Genomic DNA, 21650 nt, shown 5'->3' with positions numbered 1-21650 from the left:
AGGGAGCTGGGTCTCTTCAGCTTGGAGAAGAGGAGAATGAGGGGGGACCTCATCAATGTTTATAAATATGTACGGGGTGAGTGCCAGGAGGATGGAGTCAAACTTTCCTCAGGGGTCACTAACAATAGGACAAGGGGCAATGGGTACAAACTGGAGCACAGGTGGTTCCATATAAATATAAGGAAGAATTTTTTTATTGTGAGGGTGACAGAGCACTGGCACAGGCTGCCCAGCGAGGTTGTGGAGTCTCCTTCCCTGCAGACATTCAAAGCCCACCTGGATGTGCTCCTGTGTGACCTGCTGTAGGTGACCCTGCTCTGGCAGGGGGGTTGGACTCGGTGATCTTTTGCGGTCCCTTCCGACCCCTAACTTTCTATGACTCCATGATTATATATATATCTCCCTACAAACATACACATCTCTGATGTCTGGCAGCAAGCTCGTTTTCTGTGTGCTCTCTGAAAACCAGAGCCCTTGTTTTAACGTGAGCTGTGACTGTGACTGTGTCAGGCCTGTGCTCTTCTCCCCAGGGGCGACCTTGCTGCTCTGCCAGCGATGTCCTGGTGGGCCAGGGTGCCTCATAGCCAAGGGGTCTGGAGTGAGAAACCAGGAGCAATGGCTCTGCTTGCTCAGCTGTGCAGACAGCCAGATTCAAGCCTGAGTGGTGTGAGGAGGAGGAGGTGCAGCTGCTCCCAGGGCAGCGAGATCTGCTGAGACAGGGGGGAGGGAGGGGGTTACCAGGCAGCCCTTGAGATGGCAGTGGGAGAGCAGCTGCTGTTCAACCCAAATAGAAAGAAATACACCCAGAGAAGCTCTGCTACAGGCGTACGAGTGGATAGTGCTGGGACCTGGCTGGCCCCACCGGCCCTGGCTGCACTCGCTGCTGGCTATGGGAGGAGAGGCTGCTGCCACAAACGTGTGAGAGAGCTGCCCTGAGCCTGGAGTTTTCCAACACCAGTCTACGGCACACGAATTAATTATTCAAAAAGGAGAAAGAAACTGTAACCAGTTCTGCAACAAAAGAGACTCCAGCCAGCTCCAAAGTACTTCTCTCTTATCTTTCTTCTCTTTCCTCTCTGGTGTTTGTACTAGGAATAAAGGATCTCCGTGCAAGCTGTTTGTCTGCCTCACTTGGCCATTAGGAAGTGTTTTTCCCCAATATTCTTATCCTGAGAGGGAATCTGGGGCAATCAAGATGTTTGGTATTTGCATTATTGAGACATCTCAAAACCAGAGGCTGATGGCCTGTGCAAGGAGCCAGAAGAAGAACAGAAGGGTGGACAGTCCTTGCCCTTACATTCCACTCAATCCTTCTCACTCAGTTCAAACACTCCAAGGAAGAGTCTGTAAGTGGTCTAAAGCAGCTGAAAACAACTCTGATCCAATTTATTTATCTGGAAGAATCGTCTTCTCCCCCCCCCCCCTCCCTTTTTTTTTTTCCTTCTCAGTAGAATCTGGGTAAGCCAATCTCTGAACAGAAGTTAAAAGTGTGGTCCCTGTGCTAAAAAGATAAGGACAAGTGTAGGGCAGGTGGGAGGCACCAGAGCCACAGCAGCTTGCTCAGGTGTCTGGTGGCCAAGACGGAGATGGGTTTGTGGGTAGGCAGCTGCCTTACCTATCCCACCTGCCCTTCCAGACAGGGGCTTCCAGGGGAAAACAATTCCTCTTGTGCTGCTTGTTTGACAAGGCACTGACAGGCTTTGAATTTAACTTACCTTGGGAGGAAAAGGTGAACATGGCAAACACAGAACCTTTGATTTTTCTATCAGCCTGGAAGTTTTCTGCCTTTCCCTCCACCCAGGGAACAGAGAAGGGCTGACAGGAGCCCAAAACCTATATGAAATGAAGCTTCTATTCCTTTCTTGTCATCTGTAACCCAAACCAAATAACTGCGGCCTTGCCAAAAGCAGAATTTCTGAATTTGCTTTCAGCCAACCTCCAGGCCTGATGAGCGTACTGTCAGGCTGTATTTCCACAAGTGTTTTCATTAAACACTTTCTGCCGTGTTAGGAAATGAAGTTGTCATCATGAAGTCACATTGGTTTAGACTGGTTCATCTCTTTCAGCCATTTTGTGTTTCAAAAATGCAATGCATTTAGTTTATAGCTGGTCTTTCATTGCTTATTCAAACAGCAACGCACCAATGCACCTCTGTGTCTGTCTGCCCAAGGGCCCAGGGACATCAATAATAGATGACCAGGCTGGAGAAGGTGGCTCTGGGTTCAAACCAGCAGGTGCACCGGGGTTGTGAGGGCTCCTCTGGTTGGGCGATGCACAGTGAATGAGAACCATGGCTTGCAACGATTTTCCCCCCCCATGCAGAAAGGAATGGTAAATGTTTAATAAACTTCTTGCCTTTGCCATAGATGAGGTCTTATTAATGAACTGGAGTGGCTCGTGGACAGGTATTGTGTCTGTTACTATAGCACCACCTTGCACAGGATCTCACTGTGAAGAGGCAGGGGAGGGAGGGAGGAGAGGAAGGAGGGAGGCACTGAGGATGAGCCCCAGCCAGCCAGTCTGAGGTTCTCCCCTGGTGCAGGCAGCAGCATCACCCTGCCTGGGGACACCAGCCCTAGGCAGCACCTCCAGCTCAGCAGCTGCAGCCTCTGGACCAGCTGCAGCCTCTGGACCAGCTGCCCCCATCCAGGTACCCGACCCTGCGCAGATGCTGGGCAGAGCTGCTGCGACCGCGCCGCTGAGCACCTGAGCTCTTCTTAGGGGAGTTTCACTCTGGAGCTCGCCCCAACTGGCTTTGGAAGATCTGTTTTGATTTTGTTTTTTTGTTTGTTTGTATTTTTCTTCAATGCTTCTTTCTTGAGCAACTGGTTGTTACTGCAGAGGTCACTGAAGGGACCGGCGGAGGGAGACTCCGGGTCTGGAATCGGGAAATATGACAGCAAAGTGAAGGCTTTATAACATAACAGAGTTACTGAAGAAGAAAGACAAGATGTCTTTCAAAGGATTCAGCTCACTGAAGGAAAGATTTTTTAACCCAGGAAAGGAAGAGGTGAAGAACACCATTAGTGACTCGCTGGGAAATCTGAGAAGGTAAAATCCAACAGAATATTCCCAGACAGGTCCATTTGTTGACTTTATTAAAGAGAAAGGAAGTATAGAATGATGTATAAACATAAAAAAAGAACTAAGAGTTGCAAAATCAATATCTGAGTTCAGAGAGTGCAACACATTCCTGCAAGACAGATGATGTAAAAGGAGCACTGTTACAAAAGCATATGACTATAGATGACTATTTATATTTTTAAAATATGAAAATAAGTAATAAAAGTTTTCTAAAATCACAAAGAGCATGAAAAAGTGTTTTACTTAAAAAAATTTAAATAATTAAATGTGAATAATTCTGTGCATGAGAAAAACTGATAATTTAGTAGGAATTAACACTCCCAAATGATGCCACTCTTAATATTAGACTTAATGTTCCTAAATTACAGGGCCTTTTTTAAAAATACTGTTCTGAATCAGTAAGAAAAATGTATGAAGCAGAGCCATGCTTGTCTGTTTACTGAGACTAACAAATTAGAAAGACAAAAAGGAGAAGCAGCTGTTTGCTCGTAAAGAAAAATTATTAAAGATTTTTATCTTAATCTGACAGTTTATGAAGCAGCAAACAGAAAGATTTTTATTTTTTGATAGATGAAAACAAGATGCAGCAAATAACCTGTTTCATAAAGGGGAAGAGATCTCTCATTTAAACGGAAGGTTATTTCTATTAGTAATGGCCACTGACAACATTTATTTGTGTAATCAATAGATGAGAACCAGAGGGTATGGTGGCATTTTTTGCATGTTAAATCTTTTAACTTCTTGTACAGACCAGGCTATCATTTTAACTGAATGTAATTTTAGTCATTTAATTGTATTTGCTTTCATATGCATCCCTTTTAGAAATGAAAGAAACATGAAGAAACAGTTCTTGTCACATCTGGACATGCCTTTGATCACAAGAAAATATATAAAATGTATAATAATTCACATATATTATGCTACAGCATGTATATGCAATAAAATAAGCGTGTACACTTTTAAAGAAGTTACTGATACCTCTTGGTAGACTTCTAGTTACGCTATTTTAATACCATGTGAACAGGGATCTGCGTTCCACATAGTTCAGAATAACTTTTCTTTGTGTCAGATGAAGTCTGACATTTTGCTTTTTTTATCTTAATGACACTCTACAGTAATTCCAGGGTTTTTGTTTTTCTATCTCAAATATCAAGTGAAGTCATTAATTCAATCATAAATTCTCTTTGCTGTGGGCTTTACTGGCCAATATATGCAAGGTTTGGATTTCGTGAGTATGTGGTGTAGCAATACACTGGGTTTGCTCTGTGGGAATGGGATACAAACTAAATTATCCAGATTACTTTCCTCTTGCTGCCATGTATCTGCTGGTTCCTAGACAGTTGATAGTACTGGCATCCAACTTCAGCAACATTGCTACCGAGTCAAACCAAACCAAATCTGAGTGGAGATACAAAAGAGTTTGCTGGACTAATTATTTCCTGTTTTAAACATATGTATGTCAATGTCTTCCTTAGATGCACTGGCTAGTGGAGGAAATCCAAACAGTAACTTTCTTTTCATGACTGCACTCTGATCTCAGTAATAATTGCTGCAAGTTGAGCAGTCTCTTAAGAAAAATTTAGTCCTATTTGAAGGTTTCTGTAAGGAAGGAAACATGCATGTTTTTAACTTGAACTTCATTCCCTACAGCTTAGCCTACAAATGAGAGCGTGCAGTTCTGTTTTTACATGACCATACATATGCATCAGCTGCAACCTCAGCTTTGCTCTTCATCTGGTACAATTAGCTATAATGTGGTGTAAATCAGAAAATAATTTAGTTTCTCTTTTAGCATTTGATAGGTGATTAATCATATCAAGGCCCATTCTTGATTAGGTCTCCAAGTGTGATTTGACTGGTTGCCATGTGTTGATGTGGGGTCAAAATTAGAAAAGCAGGTAGGAAAATACCTTTTAGCTTTGGCAACTGTGCCTTCCTACCATATTCCCTCTGTTTGCCAAGCAAGAGAGCAGACCCAAAATCCAGTGCCATGCAAAGGCAGCTGCCAGATACAGGCTGCTCCATAGCAATTGGTTCCAGACAAGTTCAAATGCCAAAACATAAGCAACATAAAGCAATTTACTACCTCATGACAGGTGTGTAGCAGCCTCAAATTATGTTTTTGAGTGCTGCAAAAGCAAGAGAATGCCCACAGGAGTTTATCTTTGGGTAGCTGGATCCTGGAGAGGAGGCAAGGGGCAAGGGGGACTGAAAGTCTTTTGGATGTTTTTACAAAACGTTTTCTTATGCAAAATTGGGTTTGTTCTTGAATAGTTAAATAGAGTGGGGGGGGAAAAAAAAAGATAATTCAAGACTTGGGTGAATGGTTATCAGACTTACAAATTTCCCAGAAAAGAAGGCTTTTCCTACAGAGCAACTTGAAGCTGGGAGATACACCCTTTCCTTGGAGAGGGCTCCTTTGCCTGCACTGGATCATAGCCTTTGTCCTCTCATATTTTGTGTTTTTACCCTTTGCACACCAACACAGACAGTTTAATGCATTGCAGCCCATGCAGCACCATGAATAAAGCATGGGGTGCCCACGAGCCATCTGGTTTAGGAGTGATGCAAGGTCCCTTGTACAAAAGTGTAGTGAAATGAGGCAACCAGGTGCCACTAATTGCCAGGTAGTGGGCACGAGCTTGTGTTAAGGCCACCTGTGCCTGATTAGGGCAGGCCCCAACTTCACATGAGCAGGATTAGGGGGCCAATAAAAGGTAAGGCCTGGAACACAAGCTCATGCCCACTGCCTGGCAATTAGTGGCACCTGGTTGCCTCATTTCACTACACAAAGGTGTCATGGCAAGGATGTAACACGTGCTGCAGCACCCAGGGGACATCCCTCAGTCCAGTGCATTGAGGCTGTGCTGATGGGAGACCGTGAGGCTGCCCTGCACTGCATCTCATGGGGGTGCAGCACCTGTGAGATGCAGTGCTATGGTGTGTATGGTTCAGAATGTAACGAGTTTCATGCAGAATTCCCATGCAGAAACCAGCCAGAGAGTTTCTGTGCACTATGAGACTGAGGAGAGGGTTTCCCTGTCTGCGCTGGGATTCTGTACCAATGCATCAGTTGCAGAATTATCACCCAGGAAATCCCCCAGACAAAAAGTGAGATCTCAGAATTTGTTTGGGGATAAATTATTTTTTTGTGTAGGTTTCTAAAGTTATGTCCAGTTCATCAATAATTGTTGTGTGTGGTGGCTGATGCTGGATTTGAAGGTGTGAGATGTGAACATGGTGTATGATTGTGCTGCAGCTGCCTGTGAAAAACTGTAATTACTGGTAAAAGGGTGTTTAAACACATGGCAAGTTTAACATTTGCTTATTATTGTGGAATCTATGTAGTTTTAACCTATTGAAATTGCATGATTCTAGTCCCCCTACCTTATAATTTGAAGAAATCACTGAATTCTATGCTAAAATCCTATGAATATGGATTGTTGAATGCATATGTGTTAGAGGGATTTATTACTGATAGCAATTTGTGAAATTAATTAGTAAAAAATTCTGCATATTTTAGAATACAGTCATTCCATTAGAAAGTAAATTTGCATACTGTTCTTATGGCAAATGGGCACAGAATATGGACACAGATTATCTTTCAAATAGCTTCCTTCTTCTTACTTGTCAAGTGTTGATTGTTTGCTGAAGGAAAAAGACTGATGTAAGGACTGAGCATTGCCCACGCAGCAAAATGCTCTTCTGTGTTAGTCAGGTAGAGGAGACCCCTGGTTCTGAAGCAGTTTTCTTCTGAATCATTGGTGAAGAACTATGCTACCAAAATATACAGATCAATTGGAAGACATATTTATCATCTTTTCATGGACCTGCTATACCTTCATTACCTGTTCAATAAAATAGGACCAAAAAGCCCAGATCAAACACTGGATTTTTGAATGTCTGCACTGCTGATGCTCATCCCAGCTCCGTTTTTGACTGCTGTTGCAGAACATTCACCTCAGAGACTCCAGAGGTGTTAACTTTCAGCTTTGGGTGTGTGAAAAATATTGTGTGAATTTGGGCTCATGGATCAGTCCTCAGCCTCCTCTTATGGGTAAATAGTTGAATACAGTAACAAAATAATTAATTTCTTCACAGTGGCAATGCTGGCCCATAGAGCTAATTCTGGGTCACCACTTTTAACAGTGAATTTGGAGCAAACAGAAGTTTTCGTGCCTATGTGAATTGACAGCCAGATCAGAACAGATGTTTCAGCTTTGCATGATGTGTCTAATCTGTGCCAGCTGCCCCAAATAATGCATTTATTAAAGTCTAGTGTCTCTCTTATAAATAGAGAGCCTGGCAAATGAATAAAAATTTGAGGAATTGCACTTTGATTTAATTAAATCAGTATCTTAGATTATGTTAGAAGAAGACAATTAGATTACTTCTTTTGGATTGTTCATAAGTCTTTTGAGATGGCAATCATTCTAAAAAATAATTGTTCAATTGTTCTTTACTTCCTGAGGTCCTTATTTTTGGTATTTTATTCAGTTTACACCTACCTATTTTATCGCAAAGAACATGGAATTTATGACATCTTCTTTTTAAAGTGGCTGACTGTATTACCCTCTGTACTCCCGTTTCATTAACAAATGCTCTTTCCCTGCCAGTGAACCATAAGATCTCAATCACACTCAATAACACCACAGTAATATCATATTCCCTGTGTTACCTTGCTTCAATGAAAAGTCTTCCCTCCAACCTGACAATGAGTTAATGATCTAAGTTTGCAGTGAGCAAAGAGTTAAATCAGCCCCTGGAGTTTCCTCCTGGCCCAAACCACTCTGATCCTCATGTTTCTTGGAAGCCTGAGGACTCTAACACACTATAACACATTTTTTCTCCCTTTGCTAAGAAGAAGGCTGGAGTAACATTTTGATGACATGATGTAAAAAGAATAACATAGTATATGATGCATCAGTTAATCTGGAGCTGTAAATCCTAGAAATACTGAGGTTTTTAAAATCAAATTCCATAACACAAGGTGAAATTTATATGGTACCCCAAGAAGCTGTACTTAGCAAAGATATTTGCAAAACCTTTGGTGTAGAGTTCTGTCTGTCTTACACCTACTAGTCCTTTCTACCTGAGACATTCCTTGGTCCTACAGCACAGGATATTAATGTCTCGAATCAGACTGGAAGACCAAATTAATTGTTAATAGCACTACCATGCCATTCCAGGTAGCATGAAAGTGCTGCTTTGAATCTCTCAGCTGGGTTGCTGGTAGGAGAAAGGAAAGGCTGGATATGCAGAGCTGGAAGAGCTGCTCTCCCATGTTAGTCGGTAGCTGGTAGGTAACCTCTCACAGGCTGAAATCTCTGGGTGCCGTTTGCTCCTATCCTGAGCAAATGGGATAGGTCACATCCCTGGCCCCTTTCCTCTGCATCCCTCCCAATAGCACTGCAGTTAACACACCACATTGGATCCCAGGAAAAGCCCTTTCAGTCTCTGCTGCTGAGCAGTGGGTGAGAGCCCAGAAAGTCTCTTCCTTTGGGTCTCATTTAATATGAAGTATTTTATGCAAAGGACAACACATTCAACAATAGGAGTTGCAGGGGTTCATTTTGCAATGACCTAAGTCCTTGAGTGCAGGGATGTTTCAGAGAAGAGGGGACATGTGGCTTCAAAGCCCCTCAGGCACAGAATGCCTGGGCCTGGCTCTTTTCCATCTTAAAGAGGTACTTCTGACGCAGCAGCCACTTCTCTTCACTGTAGCCCTTATTTTTGTCTCACAGATGAAAATAAATCCACAGCAAGTTTAGGGCTAAGCAAACCACTCTTTGTGCTGTATTTGCCCTTTTCTTGAAACCTACTGCCAGCTCTGCTTATTGGATCTAATTAGAAATTATGATTACTTTCTTCATATGTATATGTTCCTAACAATTGGCAGAATTTATCACCACAGAACTCAATAGAGGTCTCATAATTATAGAATCATAGAATTGGCTGGGTTGGAAGGGACCTCAGAGATCATCAAGTCCAACCCTTTATCCACTACCGCTGCAGTTACCAGACCATGGCACTGAGTGCCACATCCAGTCTCTTTTTAAATATCTCCAGGGACGGAGAATCCACCACTTCCCGGGGCAGCCCATTCCAATGTCTGATCACCCTCTCAGTAAAGAAATTCTTTCTGATATCTAACCTAAACCTCCCTTGGCACAACTTGAGACCATGCCCTTGTGTCTGCTTGTGAATAGCTTTTTCCAGCTAGATGGCTTGGATTTGCAAACTTCAGCAGCCATCTATGAAAAGGCACAGGTTATCCCAACCTGCCACATCCTGCCCAGCATTAACCAGTCACCCCACCAGGAGGAAAAACCCCTCTCAAGGAGGTGATTTAGCAGTCAACCAGGGCGTGTAGCTACCCACCTGCATCTCAGCAAATTTTACTGGGACGGTGAAAGTGTTTTAATTTTTCTCTTTCTTTACCTGCTTAGGAAAATCGATGGCACCAACATAGAGGAGGATCCCATTGAGCTGACAGAAGAGGGGCGGCCCGTGCAGGCGAGCACCCGCAGGCTGGCACCGTGCGACTGCCACTGCTGCGGGCTGCCCAAGCGCTACATCATCGCCATCATGAGCGGCCTGGGATTCTGCATCTCCTTTGGAATTAGGTGCAACTTGGGTGTTGCCATCGTGGAAATGGTGAACAATAACACTGTTTATGTTAACGGGAAACCAGAGCTGCAGGTGAGAGGCCATATCTCCCTTTGGCTCTTCCGAGCAGACCGTGTTGCAAAGATGGTTGAAGTGATGCGTATGAAAGTACTGTATATGCATAGAGCAAAAAGGGAGACAGGGAGACACATGAATCAGGCTTCACACAGATGCATAGGTGTTTAATTCCTATTTAGGGCTCTAAGTCACATTAAAGATCTTCAGGATCTGAAGATCTGCAATGTCATGTAGGAGGTAAGGTGCAGAAAAGAGAACTCAGCTGGCATGTCTGTCAGGGGTCTGATGTTTCTGTTGTAAACAGCTTTTCATACAGTGGCAGAAGCTTTTATTCTTTACTATCTCTCTAGGGAAGCATGTTCTGATGCTGCTACAGAAGGAATGCTTAATTGCTGTACAATGCTCTGCACTTACTCTGTTCAGATCAGTAGATGACTTTCAAAAGCTTGAAGTAGTCACTGAAAATCAGGGGACTGGTTTTTGGACTTTGTTGGCATTGTGAATTGCTCTTCCAGAGGTGTTCAAATTTACAGTAGATGGCACGTGGTTCACAGTAGATGCCTAAAAACCTTTAACAATGCAGGCAACAAAGTGCAGGTTCAATGCAGACCTTAGTTTCCCCAGTCCTGCCTTAGTACATAGCTGTGATATCATGTGTCCCTTTGTGGACTATATGAACTTGAACTTCACTTACATTTCTTGTACTTCCTGACTTTTGTATTTTTTGTCTATTTTTGTCCTAACAAATTATCCATAGGAATATTGGATCTTACCTGTGTGCTGAGGTCTGTAAGGAAAGCCACTACATATGGACAGGTATCATCAGAGGCTTCCCCCAGGCCATGGATAACCTTTGTTTTTCAGCACATTCTTTAAAACAAAACACATCTTCCAGAGAACCTTCTGCCATGTTTCTAGAGATGAATGAAAAGCCCTGAAATAATTAATCAGCTTTCCTCCCAAATATTTTAATTTCTGGTGAAGAAAATTTCAGGAAGTGTTTCTAGCAAACGTTCAAAGTTAAAAGTTTGCCTGTCTGCATGACTCATGGTCATAGGGACTATTGATCTGACTAGACCAAATATGAGGCCTATGATTCAAGGACTGCAGATTAAAAAATCTTTCTTCCCTTCCCACATCATGTCATGGACACTGGTTCAGTGTTTTTCTCTCCCCTCCCTAACTATCAAGCAGGATGTGTCTAATCAGTCTCAATAAACATCGGAAAGATCTAAAAAGTGAATGAACTAGCTCTTCCTCATCTGCAATCTCCTCTGACCAGCTCCTGCCACTTAGACTTGGTACTGAATTTGTATTTATTCAGTCTAATTCCTGCTCCCCGTGGTCCTGCAAGAGAAAGGATGAACCTGCATAGGTTATGAAGAGACATTTTGAGGAAATTTGGAAAAAGCAGTCTCATGAATCTCAAATTACTGTGTTTGGGTGTGAGCACTTCCTGATACAGGAATTTCTGACTGCATAAATTAATACTACCTAAAAACTAAGATGAAAATCACTGGTAGAAAATTAGATGTTCCAAACAGCAGTGTAATTCAGCACAGGAAAGTGGGTCTCTTGCAGAAGGTATACTGATAGGGAAGAATTTCCTTTAGCCCTCTGTAAACATGCATGGCTAATTAATGCCATCTTTTTCCCTGCAGGTCAAATGATGAGCTATTTTTCAGTTTGCTTGTTTGGACAAAAAATATTAACCTACCAAGGAAAATGGATTCTTCTTTTTACACACAGAAAGTAATATAGAAAAAGAATACTTTTTATCGCACCAGTTTTCATTTTTATCTAGTGTTTTAATCACTGTTTAAATTCAGAATATAAAAGACATTTGTGCTGCTTTTCTGATGGGATGCTTAGCCACCTTTCCTTACTGTGTGATGAGTCAAAAAATTACCATGAAGCACAATGTTGCTGTTTCTCTTTGCTCCAAAACAGCTCTTTTGACTCAGGGTTCAAGGCAGAAAAGTTGGCACTGACCTTACTGCAGTGTGATTATACTGAGCCAGGATCTGTCTGACCTCCCAGAATGGACAGCAGGAGGGGCACCTTTGATCCATCTTCTTTTTCTCCACTTCCTCTCTTTTTTGCTTGGGGCTTTGGCTGCTCCTTCTCTGAGCAAGGTTTCTCAGTCTCATCAGAGAACAGGAATGTCCTTGCTCAGGAAGAGCCTTGAGGAAACGTAAACTGCTTGGTATCCAGGGATGAGGGTTGGAGGCATTTTTGGCTAGGACCTGTCTATGACCAGCCTGTGGGAAGGCTTCTTTATCCAGATCCAGCCCTACCAATGCCTTCACTTCTAATAAAAAAGAAACCAGTCAGCGAGCCACTGTTCCCTTGTGTTGTTTCCAGATTGCCTTGTCTACAGGTGTTACCCCCAGACACTGCCTGTCTCTTTCTACTCCCACACTACTGTAGTGAGAACAACAAGTCCTCAGGTGTCGCCGATAATGAACTGGGAGCTTAGGCCCAGCTGTGCCCAATAATTAGGGCCTGCCCCAGCCGGAAATGGGCGGGGCTGAAGGGCAAAATAAAAGGCATGCTCCCAGAAGCAGAAAGTCAAGAGATGAAGACGCCTGAGGAGGGGGATGGCAAGAGAGGCTCCGGAGAAGAGCCGTGTCCCCGAGAAAGGCTCACCGCAACATCTGGTGGAGAATGCAGGCAACAACAGCAGCCGTGAACGCTGAGGTATTATAAAAAGCTCTACACAACCACGTTGGTTGCGGGAAGCTCTACAAAGCCTGGCTTAAATGCGAAAGGCGATATAAAGAGCTTCGAAATACGCAACCACGTCAGATGGAGCCACTACGTTGGTGCGGGACGCTCTAGAAAGAGCTCCAAATACGCAACCACGTGAGAAGCTCCACAAGGCTAGGCTTAAATGCTGAAGGCGGCGTGAAGAGCTCAGAGTAGAAGCCCAGCACGGCAAGATACAACAGCCCGGAATGGCGAGCCAGGCAGGAGAGAAGAGTGAGGCTCGAAAGGCGCAGCGAGTTGGCGCACGGAACTCAAATCCAAGGAATGCTGAAGCTGAAGCGGAGCTCTGAGTGCGCATCAAGTCAGTGCGGTCCTGAAACGGAGCCTCCCAGGGACACGCGATGCGGTCCTGAAACGGAGCCCCCAGGGACACGCGACAGTGCGGTCCTGAAACGGAGCCCTAGGGACACGCGATAAGACTGGTGCGGTGAATGCTCAGAGAAGCCTCTGCATGGCTAGGCATCCCGAGGTGGCGAGTACCAGTGAAAGCTGAGCTGGTATTCTGAGACCTCATCTCCTGCTAACAGAGGCTAAAGAGCCCGAATTTTCCCTCCTCAAAAAATAGGCGACAAAATGTTGAAAAATAATGAAATGTTTAAATGAAATGTTAAATTATTAATATTGTGAATTAATTGTAAATTATTGAAAAAAAAAGTCTATTTTTCAACAAACAACAAAAAGGGGGGAAATGTAGTGAGAACCACAAGTCCTCAGGTGTCACCGATAATGAACTGGGAGCTTAGGCCCAGCTGTGCCCAATAATTAGGGCCTGCCCCAGCCGGAAATGGGCGGGGCTGAAGGGCAAAATAAAAGGCATGCTCCCAGAAGCAGACAAGAGATGAAGATGCCTGAGGAGAGGGATGGCAAGAGAGCTCCGGAGAAGAGCCGTGTCCCTGAGAGAAGGCTCGCCGCAACACACTACTTAATAAAAAAAAAAAAAATCCAATCAGGATTTGGCCTGAGAAGGAGAACCATGGATAATACACAAATAACACAGTCCTGATCAGGAAATCCATCAACCCAAAGGACCTGAGCAGCCTTGATAATCATTGAGAGCTGGATATGGCCATTGGAGGATGAGTGACTGGTGACTTCCAAATAGTAGTTACCTTACAATGAGTATGCTTCATCCTATAATGTTTTTACTGTTTTCTTTACAGAAAGCCCAATTCAATTGGGATCCAGAGACAGTGGGACTCATTCATGGCTCTTTTTTCTGGGGTTACATTGTGACGCAAATCCCAGGAGGGTTCATCTCCAACAAACTGGCTGCTAACAGGTAAGAAAACAGTCATCAAACAAATTAAGCTTTACAGTCAAATGACTGTTCTACACTGTTTAAATTATGACTGAAAATACAGTGAATTAATGTGTTTCAGGAATGCATATCTGAAACTGAACATGGAGTATTTGTGTTTATAACAAAAAAAGGGAGTGGGTTTCCATTATGGGTCTCTTGCTGATTCTCCCAGTTTAGATTGTTCATCTCTAATATTAATGCATTTCTTTTCCTCTAAACAATAATGCTTTATGGAGAGTGCTGGGAAAAACCATTTAATGCTTCAGACAATGATTTAAGCTTTTGTCTTTCAAAATGCCCCTGTGTTTTTTAGCTCAACACAAAAACAAAAATTTCAAACAAATTTGACTTTTCTGCCCTAACAATTCCCTGTGGACCAAAGCTGGATGTGTAGGCATTACAGAACTATTTATGCTCTGAAATCCATCCTCATGCACATGGATAGCTTCACCACTCTGGTTACAGTACTGATGTCTGTTTACTAGGATTGCCAAGAACTTCTAAAAGAGCTTCATGACTTCTGTTTGGTGAACTCTTGAGCATCTATACAGATTTCTTCCATGCCCGTTGTCTTTGGGATATGATTTTTTAAAAAATTCAATTGCTTTTAAAAATGAAAATAAGAAAAGTAGCTAATTTTGCCAAAGCTGACTTTGGTTTTGGGCTTGACTTCAAAAGATCTTCAGAACTTGGAATATAATCACACCAGAGTCTGAAGACACCTATTGGTGAATGAAATCATGAGATGTGCACATTCAGGCCATTTGAAATATACAGACTAAGTAGATGATTGGCACTCTTCTCATTCTCTGCAAATAAGACAAGACTTATCACAGAAATACAGAATTGTCACCGTTGAAAAAGACCTCCAAGATCACCCAGTCCAGTCATGCATCAGGGAAGAAAAAAACCAGAAGAAATAGACACAACACCACCATGAACAACACTAAAGCACATGCCATGTCTACATGGTTTTGAATACCTCCAGGGATGGTGATTTCACCCCGTCCCTGGGCAGCCCATTCCAGTGCCTACTACTCTCTCAGTAAATAAACTCTTCCTAATATCTAGTCTAAACCCCCCCTGGCACAGCTTTAGGTAATTTCATTATTTACTTGGTCCTATCATTATTTACATAGGAGAAGAGGTTAACACCTGGCTCACTAAACCCTCCTTTCAGGTGGCTGTAGAGAGCAATGAGATCTCCTCTCAGCCTTCTCTTCTTTGAACTTAACAATACAGGTTCCCTCAGGCTCTCCTCAAAGGACTTATTCTCTATACCCTTCACCAGCTTGGTTGTTCTTCTCTTACCTACAATCAGATGTGGAAAAGATCTTTAAGACTGGGTATATATTGGTTTTCCTCAAATCCAAGTACTTTCCTTTCTGCCTGCTGCAAAGAGCTATAAGGCTGCCTGGGAATTCTTCCCACCATATGTCCATATGGAAATGGCTTCAGGACACTCATCCCATAGACTTGCCCAGAAGTTCAGTCCCAACTCCCCTCTGTCTGTAACCAAAAATGACTCAGAATTCAGTTTCTCAACACTCCTAGCATCCTCACTTATTAATTTCTCTACCACACAAAAGTGCCTAAGCAGGGTATTTTTTCACCTGCTGAATAAGACAGACAAATTCATGAAGTCTTTCTAGTCTTGCCACCAGCTTTTGCAGCAAAAGGACCCCAAAACACAGATGTGCACACTGTTGGATGAATAGCTCAGTATATCATTATTTTGGCTTTTGTTTCCTTAATTTTCTTGCAAACAGTAAAATCAGCCATGTTTACACCATAACTCAGTGTTTATTGTCAGCTGGGTACTTCCTTACGTACGTGTTGTAAATTTGCACAGAAGGCTGCATTTCTGTCCCCATGAGAATTTCAGCCTCAATCTAATATTATAATACAACATAAAATTATGGATTTTATCATCGTTACTGGCTATAGGAATAGAATTTGCTGAGGAACAAGACTCAAAGAGAATTTCTGTTTGTAGTAAGGGGGTTCACAGGTATGGCTAACACCATGGTTTTCCTTTATTTCTTGTTTACCCAGCCAAATTCATCTTGGGTATATTCAACAGCAGTGATGAGTTTGTTTCAGAGAGCTTACTTCTTGCTAAGACACAGGGCAGGAAACCAACACATCTGGTGGCAGTCTGTGAATCACCAACAAAACCAGAAGTTTTCTTTTTTATTGATATTATAGATTTAGGTACAGACCCATTTAATTTCTGCTCAGCACTGTGCATACACGGAACCCCCCACACCAGGCACTTCTCTGTGCAAATCATTATCTCTAGTAATGTGGGATTCAAATGGATCTTAAAACAGCTGAAATGATCAAGTGCCTTATGGTTTTGCACCAAAATAATCTAGGACTATATAATTTGCTTCATACGTTCATCCAGATTTGTGTATATCTGCATTCCACTAACAAGATCACAAACCATTTCATGACAATGCCCCTTTAACTTGCTGCTTGTCCTCAAACATGCATCCACACATAATTTCATCATTGTTTGGTGATGTTAAGGATATGTGATATCCTGACAGCAGTTTTCAGTAACAGCACCCTGCTGGGCAAAGGAATCCATTGCTGAAGAAATTCATTTTGATCCCAAAGTGCTAGCTGGCCAGGGATTACAACAGTGAGAAGAACACAGGAATTAACTGAACAGAACTGGGATATTTTTAGTTATGATGAGCACTGATATCTTTGGGATAAATGGCAATGAAGTGCTGGAAAGATGCTTCTTCCCTGTGGAAATGCTACTTAACCTCTTAAACAGTAGCAGATAAGTGACTGGCTGTAACTCAGTGTAAATGATGCATTTTTGACCTAGGCACTTTGAGAGTTGGTGCTAAATGAAGTAGCACAGATTGGAAACTCTGTGTTCAGAGCTAGCTGTTTGGTTACATAAAAATTTTCCCCTTCTTATGGCTTATTCTTTCACCTGTCTATTAATTCACATAATTTGCTGTAGTTCCCTGAAACTGTCAATATTGTTGTGATGACAGACCTGATATTTCTATTAGTGGCAAGCAACCCAAACTCTTTTTCTTCACTGATCATAATAGAGAGCTAAGTAATACTTATTCTCAGTTACATATTTACTTGGCTTTGAAAGCCATCTCCTAAATATCAAGTTACGATCACAGGCTTTGTATTCAAGTCCAGATTTTCAGACTGCTTTCCATATAAAGTAATTCCCTTGTCAATTCTGTCTGCCAGTCTACCCAGCCTCTTTGCTTTTGTGTTCATCTGCTGAATGCTCTCTTGTCATACAGATTATGAGCTGTCTAGCTCATAACATAGACTGTTGGTTTTGTCAATAGGTGTGGGGAGTTTAGAGAAAACAGTAATAAATTCTGACTATAGATTCTTCATGCTATAATACTACCATTAATCCTATTGGGAATATTAAGGCCAGATTCAAAAAATGAAGTGACATATATTTCCCGTGAGTAATTTTTCAAAAAGAGACTGAAACATAAACAATTGAAAAGAATAAAGAAGAAAAAAAGCAGTGATGAAAGGTTTTTTAAACTTATAAACTTATAAACTTATAGTTTACCGTGTGGCATGATAAACACTTAGATATAATAAGATCTGTGTATATCTCTGTCAGAAAAATCAAAAGGGAGAGCAACACTGCTGTTGTCCAAATTACATGATTTCTTACCAAATTATCTGTCTAATAGCATTTGTACATCAGAAGGAAGCTTAATATATATTTCTGAAATCCCACATGCATAACAAGAAAGTTCAAAGCTTCCTGAAAGTCACTGAATTTGAGTAGTTTGAAAAAAAGGAAGGTGGATTAGGGTCCAGTAGCAGCAGATGCTGCAGTGCAGCTGGGAGTTGAGGGGTCTGAACAGAAGGGGCTGCTGTGTTCTCAGGGTGTCACCTTGGAGCAAGACAGGGCAGCTTTTGGGCTGATGTCCCATATCCTAAGTTCTGGGGTCCCTTGGGCCACCAGCTGCTGCAACTTTCTGCCTGCAGCGTGAAAGATCTCTCCCAGGCAACACAAAGAAGACAGTGAACTACTGAGGCTTAGTAGCACTCCATTCAGCTGAAATGGTGCTTGGGATTTGTGGAGAAGTCCTACTGCCAGTTCTAATATTTTTCAGTGCTGTGACAAGATCTTAGAGTGGATCCTCATGTAGATCAGCCTCCAGAGACACTGGAGTAATGAACTCTTGATATTTAGAGAGGGCAGGACGCAGCCTCAGTTGATGCACAGAAAGGAAACCTGAGTATTCAGTCATCCAGGTGGGAAGAAATATAAAATCAAATAAATCAAGTACATCTCATTCCCACTAATGGTAGTAATTTCACCGATTCTTCCAGCTGGTTGTTCCCAGTCTCTTTCTTGGTTTCCAGTGGTGTATTTCATGGGGCAGCAGCCTGTGTTTTCAAACGAGCTCCATGGGTGTCCTTTCATGAGTTGGGCACCCAGGGATGCTTTTCCCTTGTGCTGCAGAGTGAAGCAGACACAGCTTTAAATGCTACCCCACAGCCTCTGAGTGGCATGGGCTTTCAGCAATGCTGCTTGGATCCATTACCACCACAGAGAAGTTTCTGTGGCAAAATTGTTGTCTAAAAGGACTGTGCCCCAGGTGCTCTTAGAGCCTCGACTGACTTGTGCCCAGCTGCAGCAAGTGCTGTTCCCAAGCAGAAAAAACTCTGTTTATGTAATGTTTTTTCACAGAGTCTATCTTGTAGAAATGTCCCTTCTATGTTACAAAGGACATCTATAGCTATTATTTGGAGGTGATGTTGAAAAGTGGTTGATCTTAACAGCCCTGTTACACATCAGAGCAGCAGCAAGTGGAACTCATCAGCACAAGCCCATGTTCAGATGGACACTGAAACCAGATTTAATCTGATTTAAGTTAAACTCTATTGATATAACACAACTTAAGTACTTCCCAGGATAGAAATGCTTCTCTTAGGTCAGGACTCACATTAACAGCTTAGCCTTCAGTACCAATACCCATCTGTATCCCACACGAAGAAAAATTCAGCACCTTTGTTTAAGTGCTGAACTTAAACATTAAACTTCCATTTCATTCAGAGAGGAAAATTAGACATATGGGGTTTTGTCCCCTTTTTCCAATAAGAGGACTTTACAAGCATTTGAGTTGGTGAGATGGAATAGGTCAGATTGTCTGAGATAGTACTTGAAAAGAGCATGGCTTCTGAAAAGCAGAGAGTAATTTTATTCCTTTTCATGGTGGGTTTTTGTTTGTTTGTTTGTTTGTTTTGGTGTGTTTTTTGTTTGTTTGTTTGCTTGTTTTTTTCCTATAGGGTATTTGGAGCAGCTATCTTTCTAACATCTACACTGAACATGTTCATCCCTTCTGCAGCAAGAGTACATTATGGCTGTGTGATGTTCGTAAGGATTCTGCAAGGTCTGGTGGAGGTAGGAGCACTCACCATTTTCATTTCACACATTTGTGTCTGGAAATTTTGTTCTAAAAAGTTCTAAGATATTTTGGTCAGGTTTTCTGAACAATCTACATTTTTACTTGTTACTCGTTTTAGATGAAAATGTTTTAATCATGCTGATTTATATTTTCATGTTTGCTTGAAGTAAAAAGTTTCATTTTCTGGTGTTGCAGTTCGAGCTATTTTAGTTTCCTTTCGCAACTCATTGCCTGTACTAACCAGCATTTTTACCTTGGAACACTTTAATGTTTAAGTGATTATCCAAATTAGTTTGACATCATCAAACTCCAAACAGTAGAGCTCTTCCAGGTTTGCCTGACCCTTCCTACCTCATTCCATGGTGACAAAGAGCTAGACAGGTTGGATAGTATCAGCAACTGCTTGAAATAGGAATGCAGTGAAAGCAAATCATATGATGTGTGAAATGTCTGCCAGGGTGTCACCTACCCAGCCTGCCATGGGATGTGGAGTAAATGGGCTCCTCCGCTGGAGAGAAGCAGGTTGGCCACCACATCATTCTGTGGTAAGTTGATAGGCTTATACTGTTTGCATAAGTGCATATTCCTATTAGATGTATTTTATTCATTTAATGATTCAAAAGAGAAATGCAAACCCTCTGCCCTTTGCCACACATCTCCACATGCTCATTCGGCTTTTACTCAGAGCTCAGAAACCTGAGAGCCTTTTCGTTTAATATGTCACCACTTTATCTTTTAAAGCCAACCCTCACAATGGTTCTCATAGTGAACTCAAATGGGTCTAGAAGTATCTCATAAGAGAAATCACACTTCTGTTTTCCATTAATTTCTTCCATCCTTCATGATTCCATTTACTACACATATTAAATCAAGCCTCCTAAACAAGCATGCACTTAAAAATCTTAAAAGTACTTGAGTACTTCAGTCTGGCTGCTCAATATACTTCAGTGAAGCTGGTGTAACTTCTTGCTGCTGGCTGTTCTGCCTCACTCTGATCTGAATTATGGTCTGAGTTGTTTTCTACTCTCTTCTCCATGTACCTTTCCAATGCTGACACCTGCCTGTCCTTCTGGAAGGTCACAAAATTGTCAGAGGGGACATCTAGAGATCATCTAGTTAAACTCTTCTACTAAAGCAGACCACACTTTTGAATGTCTCCAGAGAAAGGGACTCCACAACCTCCCTGGGCAGCTTGTTCCAATGTTGTGTCACCCGTCATAGTAAAGAATATTTTTTTTTCACATTTAAATGGAACTTCCTATGTTCCATCTTGTGCCTGCTGCTCCCCATACTATCACTGGGAACTACTAAGAGTCTCACTCCATCATCTTTGTACTCAGCCTTCATATACTTGTAGGCATTAGTGAGGTCTCCCTTCAGCCTTCTCTTCTCCAGCCTAAAGACTCCCAGCTCTCTCAGCCTTGCCCCATAATAGAGATGCTCCAATGCCCCAGTCATCCTTGTTGCCCTTCATTGAACTCTCTCTAGTAGTTCCCTGTCTCTCTTGAAGAGGGAAGCCCAGAACATGATGCAGTGTTCCAGCTGTGTACCCACCAGGGTAGAGAAGAGGAAGAGAATGACCTCCCTTGACCTACTGGCCACACTCTTCTTTATGCAACCCAGGATTCTGTTGACTTTCTTCACAACAAAGGCACAGTGCTGGCTCATGGATCTATCATTATCTACCAGGACTCCCAAATCCTTCTCGAAATTGCTTTCCAGCAATTCCTCTAGAGCCATGACAAGAGCCTTCCAGCATATCTGCAGACGTCAGGATTTCTGGACACCAAGAAGGCTTCTGAAACTTGAGCCATAAGCTTCTCTAAATCTCACATCATACATCATGGGGTTGGGTAGAATTGCCCACTAAGTGCACACATACAGCTTATGCCTGTGTGGTGGTTCTTCATCAGTCTTGGATTTTCAGAATCCATTTATCTACAAGGCACAGCCCCTCTAATTGCAAAATGAGACCGGTGATTCCATGCCAGCAAGCACCAGTCCTTCCCAGCACCCCGAGCAAAATTTTACAGCTGTCAATCCATTCACAGGAATCATGGCACCAATCAGCCAGAAGTGTCCCTTCAGTTCTGCCCCTGTAAACACCTGTCTGGATCGTCTGCACTGAAGGCTGGGTGTGCCTTTAGCAGCTGACATGCTTTGATAATCCTTTTTCTCCTCCAGGGTCTTACGCGGGTGCGGTGGTTGCGATGCCGCTGGCAGGCGTACTGGTCCAGTATATAGGATGGTCATCAGTCTTCTATATTTATGGTGAGCTGCTTAACATAAAGGATCTCTGTGACTAGACTGGTACAGCCAGCAGTTTTGTTAAACCTGTTTAACAAGTATGGATTAAAGTTGTTTTGGGGAGTGAAGAG

General features: G+C 42.5%; 1 protein-coding gene across 1 annotated transcript in view; it reads left to right on the top strand.

Annotated features, from left to right (window-relative positions):
• The first annotated feature begins 2539 nt into the window (after positions 1–2539).
• SLC17A8 (solute carrier family 17 member 8) overlaps positions 2540–21650 on the top strand; it is a 29915-nt gene continuing 10804 nt past the window's right edge. The window contains exons 1-6 of the mRNA XM_071732960.1: positions 2540–3051; positions 9534–9786; positions 13701–13819; positions 19154–19268; positions 19730–19817; positions 21457–21543. Of these exons, the coding sequence (XP_071589061.1) occupies positions 2951–3051; positions 9534–9786; positions 13701–13819; positions 19154–19268; positions 19730–19817; positions 21457–21543 (763 nt within the window). The 5' untranslated portion in view covers positions 2540–2950. The remainder of the gene's footprint in view (positions 3052–9533; positions 9787–13700; positions 13820–19153; positions 19269–19729; positions 19818–21456; positions 21544–21650) is intronic.

The sequence above is a fragment of the Heliangelus exortis genome, chromosome 1 (assembly GCF_036169615.1).
Source record: "Heliangelus exortis chromosome 1, bHelExo1.hap1, whole genome shotgun sequence".
Classification (NCBI taxonomy): Eukaryota; Metazoa; Chordata; class Aves; order Apodiformes; family Trochilidae; genus Heliangelus; species Heliangelus exortis.
Note: the sequence above shows the minus strand (reverse complement) of the source record. Positions and strands in the feature narration are given on the sequence as shown.